Here is a 17723-nt window from a genome sequence, read left to right as displayed (position 1 = left end):
TCCCCAATTCTTTTTTGTGGTGATTCTACCTGAGTAGCAGAATGMATCTTGAAAAAGTCATACAACAGCTCCCTGCAGCAGCTACCATATATCGTATCCAGCAGGGCTGTTGTATCTACAGTAGTGATGTAACAGCCAGTTGTGGGAGGCTTTTGAGGGGCATGGGGAACACTTTATCCTTGTCATCTTTATTGAACAGATCTTCTTGGAGCTTAATTTTTTTAAAGGAATTATACAAAAATAGTTGCATAGAATAATGAGAATAAAAATAAATAAATAAAATTATGAGAATATTCCAATATGGGCAGGTTGTTAATAACACAAATAGAAGCCATGGTAAGCAAGGCAAAAGTTTGTTCCCATCCTAGTTGTATCRTTGAGTTTGAATTGTAAAAAGCAGAATATGTTGAAAATATTAAGTGCAATATATGCAGCGTATATGGTCTTGCTTCTGATGTCTGTACAAAGTCCTTCTGTGTAAAGTACCTCTTATTATTGTTACTTTCCATTACTTTGGAAGTAGCTTGACGATTTCTTTTCTTTAAAAGAGAATTGCTCTAATTAAATTGCTGTTCAGATATATATCTTGCAAGTCATTTTTAGAAAGGAGTGTATTTTGAGAAAAAGTGTCATGATGCAGTTAAAATGAAAGTTCAAGGTAATGCAACTTCATGCMTTTGAAAAATATAAAGGAGGATGTATTTATTCATGGCACTGTTAGTTTCCATGAGGTATTATTCTCATAACTATTCATGGTTTTGAAGGATAAAAGCTTTTCTAATACAGTTGCTGTGCTAACTAGGTTTCTGAAGAATAATTTTTATAGGCTTTTGTTAATCTGAGCAAGGCTCGTTAAACAATACTAAAAGGAGGTAACAATATAATACTGTAGTGCATATTTTCAGAATCAGTTTCTTGGAAAAAAAATGAGGCAAAAAAATATAATTTCCTTGCAATGATTTTTCATTTATGGTAGGTTTCATGGACTGTACACTATATTATGGATGCTAATAAAAATCAACCATGATTGAACATTTCTCCTTAATTAGTCTGTAAAGCAAAGAAACTCAGTGTACAAAATTCTTTATTCTGTAGAGACCTGTACAACATTAAAAAGTTAAATGAAGTCAATGCTTATTAGGAAGAATATTCAGTTTAACTTTTTTTCCAGTAGCTCCAGTTATAGTCCCAGAAGATCTGGCAAAATGTTAAAGCTATGAAATAACATTAAAATGCCATTTAATGTGTCAAGGGAAACTTTGTTTATTTTTTTTTCCTCAGTTAAGAAGACTTTTATTAAAGCTTTTTCCTCTGCAGTTCTTGCAGGTTTTCAAGTAGATGGAGAAGGCTGCTGCTCACAGCAGATTATACCAGATGCGCAGTTGCCTAGGGACGTGTGCTTTGCTTGCTGGAGACAGGTCTTTCTGTCTTGCCTTGAGGCATTAGTTTGAGTCTGTTAAACAATGTAGGTAGCGCTTTTTATGCTTTGAGTTAGTGGAGTGTCATGCGGCAGTGTGTGATACTGTTAGGAAAAGTATAAAATAGATAGATTTTCTAACTTGGGTATGGAGAAATAGGTGACCTCTACTGTAATTTTGCAAAAACCTGAAGTATTTACCACTGAAAGAAAAGAAGGATTGCTGATTCTACAAATGTGTTSCAGACTTCATGCCATGCTGAAGAAATATATTAAATTGTTTCATCATAGTTCTTTGTTCATAGCAATTTTATTAAGGAAAAGATGAAAGAATTTGTGTGTATATTCTGTACCTTAGCCTGCAAGTAGAGGGCCAGTGAGGCTCTGTAGGATGAAAGCCTGAAGACTTCCTGAAATTCCCACCAAAAGAAAATTAAAAACTTTATGGAGATACTTAGTGCATTTAGATTATGATGTAAGGAACATAATGCATTTTCCTGTTACTTCACACATGCCTGTGTATAGGATATTTAATCTGTTCCTTCAAAATACCTCATGCAGTAACCAGCACAAGAAATTTGGGAAAATGGCCTGTGATCTCCTTTACTGCTATAATTCCTGTGTTATTTGAAAGATAAATCAAATTGTCCTTTAATTTCCAGTGTAATTTTTAAACAAATTTCTCTTTCATCATTACAAAGTGAAAATTTTGAGTGAACAGGGGAACTGCTTGTAGTACCTGACAGACTTTACAAGATTTTCCTTCAATAAATTTGTATCACCTGGAGATTACTATATTATTTGGTGCAGCATCCTTGTGGTGCATGTTGAACATCACTTTCTCTGATGCATTCAGCTTGGAGGCAGCTCAAGCAAACCAAAGAGTGAACAACTGTATAAGCAATTATGTATTTTGGATAAGAGAACCTTTCTGAAGATACCTTGTGACTATCCTATGCTAACATAACAGACACTTCAGGAAGCTATGTGTTGTGGGGGGAAAGAAAAGATTTACAGGATTCCAGTTTGACAGAAGTCTACAAGGAGGTTGTGATTTAGCCTGCAAAAGTGCAAGGCATCTCTTAGAGCAACACCTACCGTGAGAGACCTATCAAATCTGCTAAAATTGTTCAGTCCTTTTTTTATTGTTCTGCATGTTATCATGTAGTAATTCATTGGTTTAATATGTTAATTGTTGATCTTCAGAATTAAATGAACATAAACGGGCTTTGCATCCCATTTTTGTTTATTTTTTTAATACTGTTTTATATGCAGCTGATAACTTTTCTTCAGTGCTTTCTGTAGTTAAGAGATGGCTTTATATTCAGTATTAAATTTAAAGTGAGTCAAAGTATTGCTAAGAAAATGAGTGGTATTAACTATTTAATCTTAATGTTTTGGTAATGTTAGAGTTTTAGTATCAAAGCTAAGGACTTAGGTAAGTTAATACTTGCATAAATATTTATCTACCAAAGGCAAACAGTTCAAGCTTGAAAAGGTTCAATCCATTTTTATTAATAAAAATTTGAGCAACGGATATAATTGATTATTTCTGACTGATATTAAATAAATGCTTATGTTTGGAGCTAGTGGTTCCTATTTGCATAGGACATGCCTTATATTCTGTATGACTTCTCTGGAGTCTTAAAATCTGTGTCCTCTGATTCTCTCAGAATCTGAATACCCAGTTTCTCTGCCGTCACTGTGACAAAGATTGACTGAATTTGATCAGGCTTTCAAGGTTGTGCTTTTGTCCAAGATGCACAATGGTAATGCTCACTTTAGGTATTCTAGAAACTGTGCCGTGTRTGCCATGTTCTGATAGTTGTGTAGTTTTTTTTTGTATTGGATTACTTTGTTTCTGAAGTTCAAACATGTACAAATTGATTTTGATTTTGGAATGTAACATGTGTAATATGGCTACCCTGAAATAGAAAATGATCCTTTTTTTTAATTTTTATTTTTAGGAAAGCCCAAGAAGGTAACAAGAAGGTGGTTGTAGCAGGCTGTGTTCCACAAGCCCAACCTCGTCAGGACTATCTGAAAGGCCTTAGTATAATAGGGGTATGTATCTTGATCAATTAGAAAGCTGTATAATGTTTGAAAAGAGGATCTTGAGTTCAGGAAAAAATATCGTGCTCAGAAATCAAAATTTTCATAGAGTTTTCAATGTTGATAGGTAGACTTTGCTGCCTTTCTCTTGCAAGGAGGAGTGGATAGTTTGATACTTCTGTTAGTCTTGTGTTACACTGCACTTAAAGCCTTCTTAGTTGTGGGTTGAGGTGGGAAGGAATGGGATACTATGGGCAGATGTGAGCTTCAGTGCTCTGTGTAGCCAGGAGGGTGAAGATATCCATTACTGCACACTATATCACCGTTAATTGCATTAAAACAAAGGAATAAATGCTTCGTTAAATTTGGTGAAAGAAACGTAAGATTGGAGCATATAAATTACACAAGTACAACTGAGAGCTTATTTTTTAGCTCATGCTATTAAGCAGAATGGCAAATGGGGGTGATTATTTTGTTGAAATTTGAGGCAGCCTAAGAGTTAATTTGTCTGARAATGAACTGTTAAGCAGTTACCAAGCTTCACCTTGAGTGTAGCCAGAGAGCTTTTGGCATAATTCAGCAAATAAAGTGCTTTCAGGATCCTTTGGGATGAAGYAACACAGTAAAAATTGAATCAGCTTTGTAAAGTTGTAATGAAAATCTGGGACACAGTGTCCCAGCATAAGCTAACAAAGATTCTTCATCGTTTAAGCCTTTAGGTTGAAACTGGATGAATTTGTAAAAGGCACGTTTTAGTTGAAACACTATTGTTGGATTCAATGTGTGTGAATCACAGGGTGAAGTTGTCTTGTATTGTGCAAGTCGGAGCAGGTGATTGTCCAGCATCTTTGTGACATTAAAAACATAGAGAAGTCAACATGTCTTCGCTGCACTCTGAATTAGGATCAAAACTAAGATTTGAAAGGAACAACAAAAAACACCTGAAGCTTTTATCGTGTTTAGAAGAATTGCATATATGATGCAGTTAAAGCAAAGCCATACTTTGTTTGGAATTACGTAGAAGATTTATGGGAGTTCTTTGTAAAGATAGGTTCTGTAATGTTTAGTAGTCTGTCTGATTAGTGCTGACAGTGTTTTGTCTTCCAAAATCTTTTTCTCCTCAACTGTGATTCTCAGCTACATGTTAATGCTTATAAATGAACTCAGTGCTCATAAATGATATTCAGGGTCTGTAAAATGTGACATTACTCTGTGTAGACAACAAGGTCTTGTAAGCTGCAGTTTGGTGGAAGAAACAAATTTTCCATTCCATTACATAGTCTTATTTTATACAAACATGTGAGAGGGAATTTTACTACTCTGTAATCTCTAAGACTCCAACTAACTAAATGCAACTTAATTGACATGGCAGGATAGGAAAAACAAGAAATAAATGGTGAATTGGCTGAGAAGCAGCACAGGTATATAAGCTGTAATTGTTCAATATAGTGACTATAAAGTTATCTTATATATGTGAAGACAGAGGTAGAAAGTATATTACGTGGTTATCCTTTGACTGTGACCGTGATTARATGTTTCATTTTTGGAGAATCCAACTTCAGAAACTTGGGGAACCCAAAGTTTGTTTGTTCCCCTACCCTCCATGTTTTCCTTTTAGGTTTCCTTTATGTTACCTAAAAGGAAAACATGGAGGGTAGGGGAACAATTAACCTCTCCATCCTCCAAATTAACCTCTCCATCCTAATTTTGATTTTTGAAATCAGTGACTAATGAAAATATTGCAATTTTGAATTTGTAACTGACAGATTTCTGTTTGGCATTTAGTAAGACCACTAATGCAAGTACTGTGATTTGGACTTGAAAACATTGAAACATTTATCTTCCTGATAAACATACTGTCTGCTAACTGCCATTTTTATGGTTATAAAACGTACTATGCTTTAGGGAAAGGATGTTTAGGCTCAAAAAGGTCTTGATCTTTAGGCACAACTGTTAACAAAGGGAAAGCTGGGAGCAGATATTGCCTGCATTTCCAGTTTGTATATGTAAGATTTTATTCTCATTTTACAACGAGTGTGTGTGAGAGGGTTGATTATTTTTTAAAGAAGAGTTAATATCTTAAAATATTTTTGAAAGGCAATTTTGACGGAACTGGGAAAGAGGAAATGTTCTCTTGGCAGCTGGATACTGATTAAGCTGTAAAATTGTAAACATTAAAGACAACAGTTGTGGAAATCTTGCTTTACCACCAGGTTGGTCTTTTTTTTTCTTTTCTTTTTTTTTTTTTTTTTTTTTTTTTTTCCTTATTAATTAATTTTTTTTTTTTTTTTTTTTTTTTTAATTTTTTTTTTTTTTTTTTCCCCCCCCCCCCCCCCCAAAAACAGTGTTGCTTGAGAATGTAGTTATTTACTATTGCTAACAGTTATAACCATTTGTGATGGCTTTATAATGCCAGACTGTGTCAGAGTGCTCCTGCTCATCTGGATGTGACGGAGGAGGAAGTTGCAATGGAACCACCAGTGAAGCTTTAGAAGCGGAGGGCTTGTTTTGCTCTGAATTTTGTGTTTTGCTCTGTATTTGAAAGGGCAGTACTGAACTTGCATTGTTGTATTTGGGGAAAAAGAAGGAAAGGGCAACTTCATCTCTCTCAAGTAGAGATTTGTCATTTGTGATTCCACTGTGCTTTTCTGTTTCTTTAAAGCTATTATCACCTTTTTTAAAACAATGTTGGTTTGTTTGTCAACATTGTTGACATAGGCTGTTTATAAAGCAAGCCATAACATAACACAGCATAGATAAAGGAACTGTTTCCAGGGAATGGGAAAGCTTTTGGCAGGAATAAACTTAGAGCATGTGGAGTTTAGATACTTAGCTGGCAGGTTAGAGCTGYTAGCTCTGGAAGGGGCAGCTAACCAAGGAGGGCCAAGGGGCATACCTGATGGTGAAATCCAGATTCTGCTGCTGCTGTTYTCATCCTTCTTTCCCTTTTTCTACATAACAAACCCAGCAAACCTTCATCACACTAGAGCATCTGCTAGCAGTTCTCCAGGGTAATGAACAGAAGCTAAAATAAATGGAGTGGGAGCCTGTCCTTGCAGGGTTTGAAACAGAATACTTTGAAGATCTGTATAGTTTCAGAAATATTTCAAGTGTATTGTAAAGTTACATATTTTCTTTTTATGGGAGTCAGTTTTATTTGTGGTAAACAAGGCCATGTTAWACAATGCAAATATAGGAGCAGTAGTCAGAATTTTTCTGCATGTGTCAGTCAAACACAGTTTTGATAGAATATGAAGCGTACCCAAAATATGTTGTAGTGCATAATATAGATTCACAGCCATTTATACACAGGTGGTTTCCATAAATTACTCTTTTTCATTTTTGTGCAGAGCACCCATTTCAAACTTGAGCACATGTGGTATTGCAAAGAGAAATATCAATGTCCACAGTTAAGAGTTGCTCCTCGCTTTTCATTTGAAGTTGCTCAAAAGAAGACCATAAATCTTTGTCTAGGCTAATTATTTTGGGAGACCAGGGGATGGAGAGGCAGGAGAAAGGAAGAGAAGGAGAGAAGGGAGTGAAAGGTTTAATAATTAGATTAAATTCAGGGATTCCTCAATGGGTGTAGGTAGCTGTAGTGTTTTCTAATTCAAAATTGCATACAGAGGGCAATTAGACCTGGTCCAGTGATATGTTGAGTGGTTGCAGTGGGATGAGCTATTTTGTTTCTTTGACAGTTGTCTACCATAAACCCATTTCCAAACGCAAGAGTTGCACCCCATTCTCTTGTCTACACAAAGTGTATCTGGTTTACCAGCCCCTTAATCCCACCTTTACTGCCACACACAGTTGGAATGTGCAGCTCTGATCTACTGCAGGCTCTTGCTTCCTGCAGAAACATACTACAATCACGTAAATGTCTGTGCAGGGGCTCCTTGTATTCCCTATAACTCCTAATAATCCTTTTCTATACCTGGTCTACTCTAAGACAAGGTTTTAGATACTTTTTGTGTTTAAATATCTACTTTGAACTTCTGGAATGTGATTTGCGGAAGTGTTGAACACTCCCACTAGCAATGCACTTCACTGCCAGCACTGCTATAAGATGGGTAGCTTGGTATAAAATACTAAGTACATTGAGGAAAAAAAAAACAAGGCACTTGGCTTTTCCAGTTGTACAAAAACTAGTATAGACTAGTGTTTTAATGTGCCTTAGTTCTCTATTTGTAAAGCTGTACTCAGTGAATTGTTTCAATAGAGGTATTGTCAATTAAAATCAAAATGCTAAATGCATGTACATTCCTACTGTAAGTGTTCTAAATCAAGATAATGCRTTATGTTATGTTTTTGATGTCTTTTAAAACTGTTCAAGTCATACAATTTCAATGACATTTGCAAAACAGGAATAATACCTACCTACCTTGAGGTGTTTGTAAGGCTAAACTGCATTAATGATTGCAAACCTCTGTTGCCCTTAAAAATTAAGTCTTGTATAAATACTAATGTCCAATGTATATTTCATGAAAAAGAAAGTTGATAGAATTTTATATTGAATAATTTGAAATGACAGGACTTCTCAGAAGATTTGCTGAAAGCCTAGGGAGCAGATGCAGACAGTTCTTCTGTAATTTATGGCCAAGAAATTGGTCAAAGTTCTAGCTCAGTTCTAGTTCAATCAGTACTACACAACTGATTGGCTTTGGCTTTTACCTTACTGTTACTATTTATTCAGATGTGATTCCTGAGCCTGGGAATTCAGGAAGAGATTGCAGTTAAGTACCAGCTTTCAAATGGAAGTTTGGTGTGTAAATAGAAGCTGTTCCTTTCTACAGCAGATGCATGTTGTCCTATGAATCAAAAGGTTTAAAAATTACCTTGGATTAATGTTGTATTTACACTATGTCAGAGTAGCAGTAATAGCCAACTTTTCACATGTTTTCTGGGGTAGTTTTCTTCCGTTTAATGTCTYTGCACAGTCTGCTGTCAGGGTACCTTCTTCAGTCAGGATTTTGTCCATTACCATGTCACTATTATTCTAATTCAGCAAAGATTTTAAACATAGATGTCATYCCACTGAAATAAAAGCATCTGGTCACATGCCTTTGAAAAGTTGTATAAAGGTCTGGATTTATGCTGCCTAACTAAGGTGTTGTAATTTAAGAGCCTGTGTTGCTCAGCTCTCTTTATGGTCAATGAAGATAGTTATCTCAAAGATCATTTAGATTTTAGAAGGTTTGATCTGGGTTTTGAAGTTGTGTATCTCCCTTTTACTGACTTTAGAGGGAGGAGATGCTGAACAGACTTTTAATATCTGGCATCCAACTGAGATCTCTAAAAGAGACGGATTGAAACAGAATTGGTGAACAGGATTTGAAATGTTTTACCTAAACTTATTTTGAGTATGAGGCAACTGATTTATTTCTTATGTCTATGAATGGAAATTAAAGATAGGGTTGTGTGTTTTTTGTGTGCTTCAAGTAGTTAAATATGTATATGTACCTTCACRGTCTGAGTATTCACAAGCAGCTAAGTCCACACTGCTTTTGCTTTGGTAGCAGCCTCCAGTTGTGCAGGTTATTGTACCTTTGCTGTATCCTGTATGCCCTGCCCTCAGTTAGGTCTTTCTCTGGCTTGTATATTCGGTTTTTCAGTTTCTTCATTCTTAAACTTTTACATCTTCAATATTTCTAGTCTTTTCTGTCTTCTAATGCCACTGAGTCCGTCGCTGGCTTCAAGAACTTTTGCTGATAGTCGCTTTGCAACGTTTAAGCTTTCTCATTGCTTATGTTATTCCGGAGAAATTTGTATCTCTAAGACATTCAGTAGCGGTGCCAGGAAGAAGGGCCATTGGTGCAAACTCCAGGTCTATTTTCTAGAGAGAGTTGTAAGCTGTCCTATCAAAATCAAAAAAGCTTTAATGAATTCTGTCTTCAYATCTTCCATGGTAGAAAGACTTTTTCTTTTCATGCAGAAGGGAAGCAGGCTCTGAGAAACTGCATTCACTTCAGGGGGAAGACCCCAAGAAGATCGTTTGTAAAGAGTTATAGCTGCCATTTCTAACTAGCTGTGGTAACTTTGTCAATACTTGTGAAAGCTGAGACTCCTCAGAGCATGAAACCACAAATTTGTCAACMAAAAGACAGTCACTGATGGCAAGTGTCAGAGAGCTCATGATTTTTCTCTGGTTGCAGATTTTACTGGGTTAATCCCAGTGTCTGTGGTAGAAACAAGRTTTTTCAGCCTAGTGATCTGCAACCTTTGCAACCATTTTCAAGAAATGACACATCAGATTCAGTAATTGTTCTTTAACCTTGTGATTTGGAGGCATCAGATAGTGTAACGTAAATGTACGTTCTATATTCACAGGCTGATGTATAGCTATAATGAGAATATAAAGCTAATTTGAGACGAACTACTTACTTGAATGTCAAGATGCTTTCGAACTTCTACAGTAGTTACTTCTTTTTCACCTGATAGGCATTCTCTTCTCAAACAGAGAAACTTCAAGTTACAACACAAGCAGATATTTTTCTGAAGGAATTGAATTGCTCACTTTGTAGGACTTAATCCTCTCCAAATGGGACGAGAATAGAGTCATTGTGTAACATGCAGTGGCATAATTCCAAAAAGCGTGAGCACCTCAACAGCTGGTAAAGGACAAGGTGCCTCTGGTGTAAATATGCTTTCTGCAGCTGACTCCATCTAATATTATCTCTAAATTGTGTTAAGAGGAGAGAAAACTCATACCTTTTTTTTTCATCATGTAGGCTGCCAGGAAGCCTTATGCATTCCCGCCTCTTGCATAGTTAAGCCAGCCCTTCAAAGCATTTAGTGGTTCCGCTTGAGCCAAACAGCCTTTCTGTGATGCTTTAGATGGCCCATTAGCAAGCTCCATTAAAAGATAGCGTGTTTCTTCAGAAGTACTGGATGCTGATGAACTGCTTGTTTCACAGCCACCCTCTATTTTCTTATCATGGTTGCAGCCACAGAGAGAAGCATAGGCTTCTTTAGAAAAKACCATTAGGTCATTGTATATCTTCATTAAAAAGAATTAATAATTAACTTTTTCTGAAGTTTAACACTTCTCATTATCTATCTTTGATTCCATGGGACATCTACACCTATTGCTTCAGGAAGAGATTGGCTGAAATCTCTTGACCTGCAAAACACTTCTGTCCATACTTCAACGGACACACAAAACTACTATAAAATACCATATTTCACTTTGGATCAGCAATAACTCTACTACAAGTTTCTACCATTTTGTCTTCCCAGATGTAGACAGAATTTCCAGAGGCCTTGGCACTTCCCCAGGGAGACACTTAGAAAGAACTTACTCGTATAAGTTCCTAAATATTTTTTCTGGATAGTTTCTGAAGTGTTTTGAGGCTTACTGAGTCCCATGGGGTGCAAAAATCTCGGAGTAAATTTGCAACCTCTCACATAAGAGAGTCCCTATAAACTCTGAATGTTAAAGGTTTTTTTTCTTCCATCCAGGGTTTTGCTTGTGCAGAAGGGTTTCAGGACGCTGGCTCTGCTTCTGAGATAACTCGGGTCATGTCTGAGCACTGGGAAGAACTTGGTGTGACCACCTTCACATGCATGTCTGTCTCCATTCGCAAGCCACCTAGTGTGAGACTGCAGACATACCACATTACGGGCATGTCTGTGGGCTGTTTACATCTAGAAGTCATTTGCTGAATGTGATGATAACACTGTAAAGGGAACTGGGAGTCTTTCTGTGTTGATGATGAATGACAACGCATCCATCTGTATACTCTTCCTGCTCCTGTGGCTTTTGTAACTGGGCTCAGGCAGCGACCTCAGCCCTCGTGTCCCCTAGGGGATGCTGAGGTGCACTGGGGGTCCAGTGGGGCAAAATGTGAGTGACTTGTACGTGCAGGGGTGACCAATGGCTTCAGCCCCAGCACAGATCACCTCATGCCTCCCTTTTGCTTATAAGAGAAGGACCTCTGAGTAGTACTTAGGCCCAGCTGTGATCACAGCAAGAACATTTGTAAAGGTTTTTCCTGGTCTTTGTTTCAACTCAGGCTTAGTGCTGTGCTGTAATTCTGTCCTCATCCCTTGCTTCTCCTGTCACTTTCGTGCTAAGCTTCCTGCTTCAGTCTGCCCTTAGCTTTTGCTCTAWCCAAGACCTAATGGAGAACCATTTGTAGTGGGCAGCAAGTCTACCATGTGCATGTTTATACTAGCAAACAAGATCACATAAAACCAATAAAGCGAAGTATAGTGCGTCAAGTACATCTAGTAGTAAATACACTTGCTGTCAGTCCTGAAGATTCAGCTTATTTCAGAATGACTGCAAAAAAATGATGAGGAGTGGTATCTTTTCTCTTTGTACACCAGTAAGAACTTCAAATCTCCATGCTTCGTGGGCTTCTGAGTATTTGTTGATGATATTGAGTCTTTGCTCAAAAAGGTTTATGACTGTCTTTAACACCACTTCTAGGCAGAATAATTTGTAACCAGAGATGAAAGGAGTCCTGCAGGGCTCAGTATAGCCAAGAAAATTTAAATACCAGGACTTTGATTTTTCCTTYTTATTTTTTTTCTTTACTGTTTTCCTTTTCTCACGAATAAGAATCCCAATAACCCTTCCCTTCTCTTATTTCAGAGTCAGCTCAGATTTGCTTATATGTTATTACTTTCATAATTGAAAATTGGAAGCATTCAGTATTTTCTTCTTCAACAGTTGGGACTTTAGCCAAACAATTTCCATTAATTTCAAATCAAAAATACTTAATTATGGTTAATAACATATAAAATAGAATAAATATCCATTCTTAGCCTCTGTCGTAGTTACAGTTCTTATCCTCTCTGGGCAGTTCAATTTTAATTACTTACAYCAAGCATCATCTTGACAGACAGATTCAGAAATATTTATCCAGTAAGACGAAAATATATACTGTTGTTTGTTTGTTTTTCCTGTTTCTTTATTTAATAGGAGATTCAGAGCTATGCAAAAAATCCATAGATTTGAAATGCAGGAAATAATCATAGTTCGTTCAAGTTAAAAGCAAACAGGTTTCTTTTGTTTTTAAATTATTATGAACTTAAGTTTAATACTGAGATAAGTTGCACCAGTATTTTAGGCAATRTATTTGGCACAGACTGTGTTCCATGTCTGTTTGCAGTTATAAATGCCTATATTTCTGCATTCAAGTTACGTTTTTTTTTTAAATTAGAAAATTTTTAATTAAATAGGAGGGCCATCTATAAGTCTCCTGGGTAATTTGCATGTGTTCCTATGAATGTATGCTTTATTTACATGAATAGCTTGCTATACARACATATATGCACTTGCTTTTATCCCAGAAAAGAATTTAAATATTTATCTCTTCTTTTATAAAATTAYTAAAATGTCAACCTTAGTGATACTTTGAATAACTGAATTTCTAGAGTTCATAGTTATAATATTCTATATGCAGAGATATGAAGTAGCAGAGATTTGTGTTTGGAAATGATTGTGTTCAAAAAAAAATTTTTTTTTCAATGCAGAGGTTACATGGACTCGATCTAACCACCTAGACAAGATRAACAGACAGTAACAGACTTTAATGAGGAGCTCTAGATTAGACACCAACTACAGATGAATTTTTTTTAATTGCTATTAGATTGATTGGAAAATGAACGTGAAGTACAGATGACTGCGCAGACATTTGTTTACAGGAAATGACAAACACAGTGGTTTAAGGGCACAGAGGCTTAATAGCTCTGATGCAAGTGATTCAAGTTACAAGCTACTTAGTTGCAGACCAGGTTCTGCTCTTGCAGCCTGTACAACTTGTGCTTTTGTGTTTGTTTCTGAAACAGAACAAAGAAAAAACTGCCAAGGAATTGGCTGCCAAGAGAATATGCATCTTAGACAGTCGGTGTCTGAAAGGCAAATTGTGGAGTAATTGTTAACTTGTTAATTATTAATTGTTAAATATGCAATGTATGTTTTCTGTATTTTGTTTTCCTGCATTATATGAAGACATATATGTGCGTATATAGCAAACAGCACATAGAATATGCTATTTGAATGAGTGTTGTAGGAAGAACATCAACTTTAAGAATTTGTTGTTGAATTTYACAGTCTGAATGTGGATTCTTTCTATTTAATGTAATGTTAAACACTGTATAGTATATTATTCATCATTTTAAAATGAATAAATATCTAATAAGAAATAATTGAACTATTCATCATGTTATGAGTAAATATAGGCAAATAAGACACCAAAACAGAAATTTCTCTTCATCCTTAGAGATGCTATGCAATGATCATCAAATATTATTCTGGCTTTTGTGGAAGAATGTCAGRGATCTTCCTTCCATTTGAAAAAACTGCCTGCTGTAACTTCAGGGCAGTGTCTTATCCCCCTAAACTTGATCTTGACTGCAATATTTCTCGCTTCCTCTCCGTACCCTGCTCATCTGGTATCAGCCCTTRCTGCACCTTCAGCTCCTTGCACGCTCGGCTGCTGGGGCCTGGCRGCTGCGGGGAGGAAGAGRAGGAGGAGGAGGCGGCTCATGCTGTGGCCTTTGAGCCACACGTGTGGCCTGCCCGGGTGACCGCTGCCCCACAGCCACAAAGCACTCGGCTTGCAGCAGCGGAGGCCTCCGCTCTCTCTGCCTTTCGCTCACTGACAACCCTAATAGGGCTTTGTAGTTGATGATTTTTACCAAACTTACGAGAACTTACTATTTTTGAGGACAAAATTTGATTGTGAAGTTAGATTGTGAGTTTTAAAGTTACTACAGGGCCTCTGACAGATGCCAAGATGCATCTGCCAGATGCACATCTACCAAGATGCACAGAAAACAGGCTGAAAATAGAGCCCCAACCCCCTCACTTCCCTTTAATCCTGAAAGACATGCTTTTGAAGGAAGAGCTGTATAAAATATGTCCAGTTATTGACTGCTTAGTTATTGACCTTCTGACTTTTTTTAGGTTCAGCAAATAGATCGTGTAGTAGAAGTTGTGGAGGAAACTATTAAAGGTAAGCATTACACTGGAAATAATTGCAGCTAGCTTGAAAGTTGTTAGCATTTTCTAGCAGAAGTAGTTATATTTTTAATCAGTTAATCTGTGTTTACTCCTATAGCTATATGTTTAAGCAATGCCATAATTTGCCAGGTGTGCTTGGTATAAGGAATGATTCCCAAGCTCTTCTCTAGCAGGAGCTCTGGGAACTGTTGGCTTCATAGGGAAAAGATCAGCTGCATCAGTGTTAGATGTATTGGTTAAAATTCTGCTCTATATTGACTCAGTGCTCTAGCTCCATTTTCTTATGTTTAGCCCTCCTGTTTTCTTGTTTCCAGATGTTTTGGCTCACTTTCCTAAGCTTTCCTCAACATGACAAATAAATTATCCACTGGCTTAATGCTCTCTTGTGACTATGTTCCTTGTTCTCTCTTGCTGTGTTCGTGTGTGCGTATGTGCACAGTACTTTCCAATGCAGTGGGGCAAAGGCAGGATTGTTTCTTCAGTGTGACTAGTAAACATTTACTGTTAAATAAATATATTTGTCTGGTTCTTTCTGGGTTACCTAAGTTTGTCTCCATTACTTATCAGGCCATAAAAATTACTGTTCCGTGAAGCCTCAGATTACAAGGTTTAGTTTAATAGGCTRCACTTTCAATATAAAGAAGTGCCTGGTCCACGAGATCCTGCCTCTAACTTTAATGTTAGAKTATGATGTCTTTGAAGTACAGCATGAAAATGTAGGAACGGTACTAGGTGGAAAAAAGCTGCTATCAAACTGTGTAGTACAGTGTAAGGCTTCTACAGATTGCAGTTTGACTGCTTTTATGAGACTTTGTATTACTCTGAGTGCTGTGATTTTCTTRGTACAAGAAAGTGATGTTTAGAAAAAGAGACTGCTGATTTCTTAAAAAAAAAAAAAGAAAAGAAAAAAAGAAAAAAAAAAGCAGAACTTKCTGCCATTATTTATTCTGATTCACATCTTCATTTGTGATTTAATTCCACTGATGTTGACATACTTATTTGAGCCTTATYTGACCACTAGAGTGTTTCTAAGATTATTAGAACAATCCCATGAAGGAGACTACTGTCTAATGGGAATCAGTAAGGTGGAATTGAGTCTGAAGAGATGAAAATTTTAATGGCAACTTCATTCTTGTGGGTTTTTTCTGCCTACAACCTACTGAACTATATGAATAAGGAAGAAACATTCATCTTTGTTATTGAATGAGCCAAACTATCACCCCAGAAACGTCACAGTGTTTGCAGCAATGTGCTGGAGATGGGGTGCATAAAGATTTTTACAACAGGACARTATTTCAAATCATTATCTCATTTTTATGCATTTTAGTTATTTTTAAGAGAGTAAGATGGTAACCTGGGTCAGCATGCCCTCCCTTTATAGAAATGGGCTTTGTAGTTGTTACACTGACTCAGAGCATTACTGTTTTTTGGTTAGACAGTTATTCTGGGTATTGCTATTGAATATTGTGTGACTGGAAAGAAGGCAAACAATTTAGTACTAATTGTAGAAGCAATGTTTTTCATTTAATTGATTTTTAAGGTTGTATTTTACATTCCGATGCAATGCTGGAAAATAACGTATTTTTAAATGTTTATTCAAACTTTTTAAAAAGCATGAATTTTGGGAGAGATTTTAGTTCCTTTCTAGTGACTGTAAGTGATTTGAATAAAAAGGAGTAAGTGGGCTGCTGAATTCCATACATATTGCCAGTTTCTTCAGGATTTCTTCAAAAGGTAATAGAACRTAGGATTTCTGAAGTTTTATTGGAGAAAATGAATAAAAATAAAATTTTAAATCAAGATAAAATCAACAAATTGATAGGTGTCAGATGTCAGACAACGATAAAAGCTTGCTTTTATTTTAATGACAAAATGGTTTTTAATTATGTATTTTTTAAAAAGGTTAATGAATTAATTTAGATATTTGGGAATCACCTTTCACTAATGCAGAAAGAAAAATATGATGTTTTTTAGAATCTTTCATGAAGCATAGTGAAAACAGGGAACTTCCTTTCAAACATAAGTGAAACACTAATAAATAACAGCACTGTTGGTTAAAAATAATTTATACCATAAAATAAATATATGGTAGAAGCTTGAAGTCTTGTGTGTGAAACTAAATGAAAAGCAAGTCTTCTGTCATCTTAAGTCTGTCATTTGTTACAGCTTTTGGAGCCTAGAATGGATTAGAGGACAGAGCTGGCAGGGGATTAAATCAGAATTTTGAATTGAGTGCCAGCTTATATTAGTAAATTTTCAGTTGTTTTTTGTCATAGTTTTATGATACACTTTTCATTTATCTTTTTAAAAATTAAAAGATTGTAMGGGTGGGGTACTCGTGTGTCTGTAAGCTGAAAAAAAATAGACTGGGTGTTTAAATTGAGTAAATTTAAACTGCGTAGCGTATGTACTCTGCAGGACAGCTGTCTCTGTGGATTGCTACCTAAMAGAGTTGTCTAGATTTTCTGTCCAAATTTCAGCGCTATTGTCCTGGTTGCCAGTGTTCAGGTCAGAGTTTCCTGAACACTAAGTCTAGCTTTCCTCATGTTCTTCTTTCTTAAGAAATATCTTAGATTTTTCTTGGACAGTTGAATTTTGTAGTGCACAACTTAAGAAAAGATTAACCTGGAAGAATTAAGCTACCTTCCCCATTTGTTTTCCTAATCGTTCTGCTGATTTTTCAAGAAACAGGTTACCTGTATTGGATTTGGTTGAAACTTTATTTACTCTCAAAGAAAATTAGTCTATTGGAATTATTTAAATCTCTTTCTACAAAAATATGAGAGTTATTTTTCAGCTTTATTTTTCAGTTTTCAAGTCATTGGCAGGAAATCCCTCCTCAGAGCAGTGTTATCCTGCTGATTCAAGCAGCAGATCTTTCCARTGATTTCTGTGAGTTTGAAACAGCCTAACTGCCTGTTCCAACTCTCCACTTCAATTTTCTCAGTTTTACAGTGAACCCTTTTTTTATGTGGCTTTACCTTTTCATCTACTGTCAAAAATGGAAAATGTTTCTCACACTACAATCTAAAGAGATTTAGAGTATTTAAGAGACTCTRTGATGCATTATTTTTAAATTGCCATGACTTGTATTATGAGTCTAAAAACTTTGAAATTTCTTAATTATTGGGTAAATTCTGAAACTGTATCAATTCCAAAAGTGATCTTTAATAACAGTGCGCATAAGTGCATGCAGGTCATGTGGTTAATATTTGCAGATAACTGTGTCCCAAGATTTATGTTAACTTAGAGGTATCTTCAGGCACTTTGGTTATGGTGCTA

General features: G+C 36.2%; 1 protein-coding gene across 3 annotated transcripts in view; it reads left to right on the top strand.

Moving 5' to 3' along the window:
- Window positions 1–17723, top strand: part of CDKAL1 (CDKAL1 threonylcarbamoyladenosine tRNA methylthiotransferase) — a 414554-nt gene that overhangs the window by 127102 nt on the left and 269729 nt on the right. For all 3 annotated transcript variants that reach the window (XM_085310031.1, XM_085310029.1, XM_085310030.1), the window contains 2 exons: window positions 3385–3481; window positions 14385–14433. In XM_085310031.1, the coding sequence (XP_085166157.1) occupies window positions 3385–3481; window positions 14385–14433 (146 nt within the window). The remainder of the gene's footprint in view (window positions 1–3384; window positions 3482–14384; window positions 14434–17723) is intronic.

Source organism: Rhea americana, unplaced genomic scaffold (genome assembly GCF_003343005.1).
Source record: "Rhea americana isolate MKP2758 unplaced genomic scaffold, rheAme1 scaffold_31, whole genome shotgun sequence".
Classification (NCBI taxonomy): domain Eukaryota; kingdom Metazoa; phylum Chordata; class Aves; order Rheiformes; family Rheidae; genus Rhea; species Rhea americana.
The sequence above is the reverse complement of the archived record's forward strand: the minus strand, read 5'-3'. Positions and strand labels throughout refer to the sequence as shown.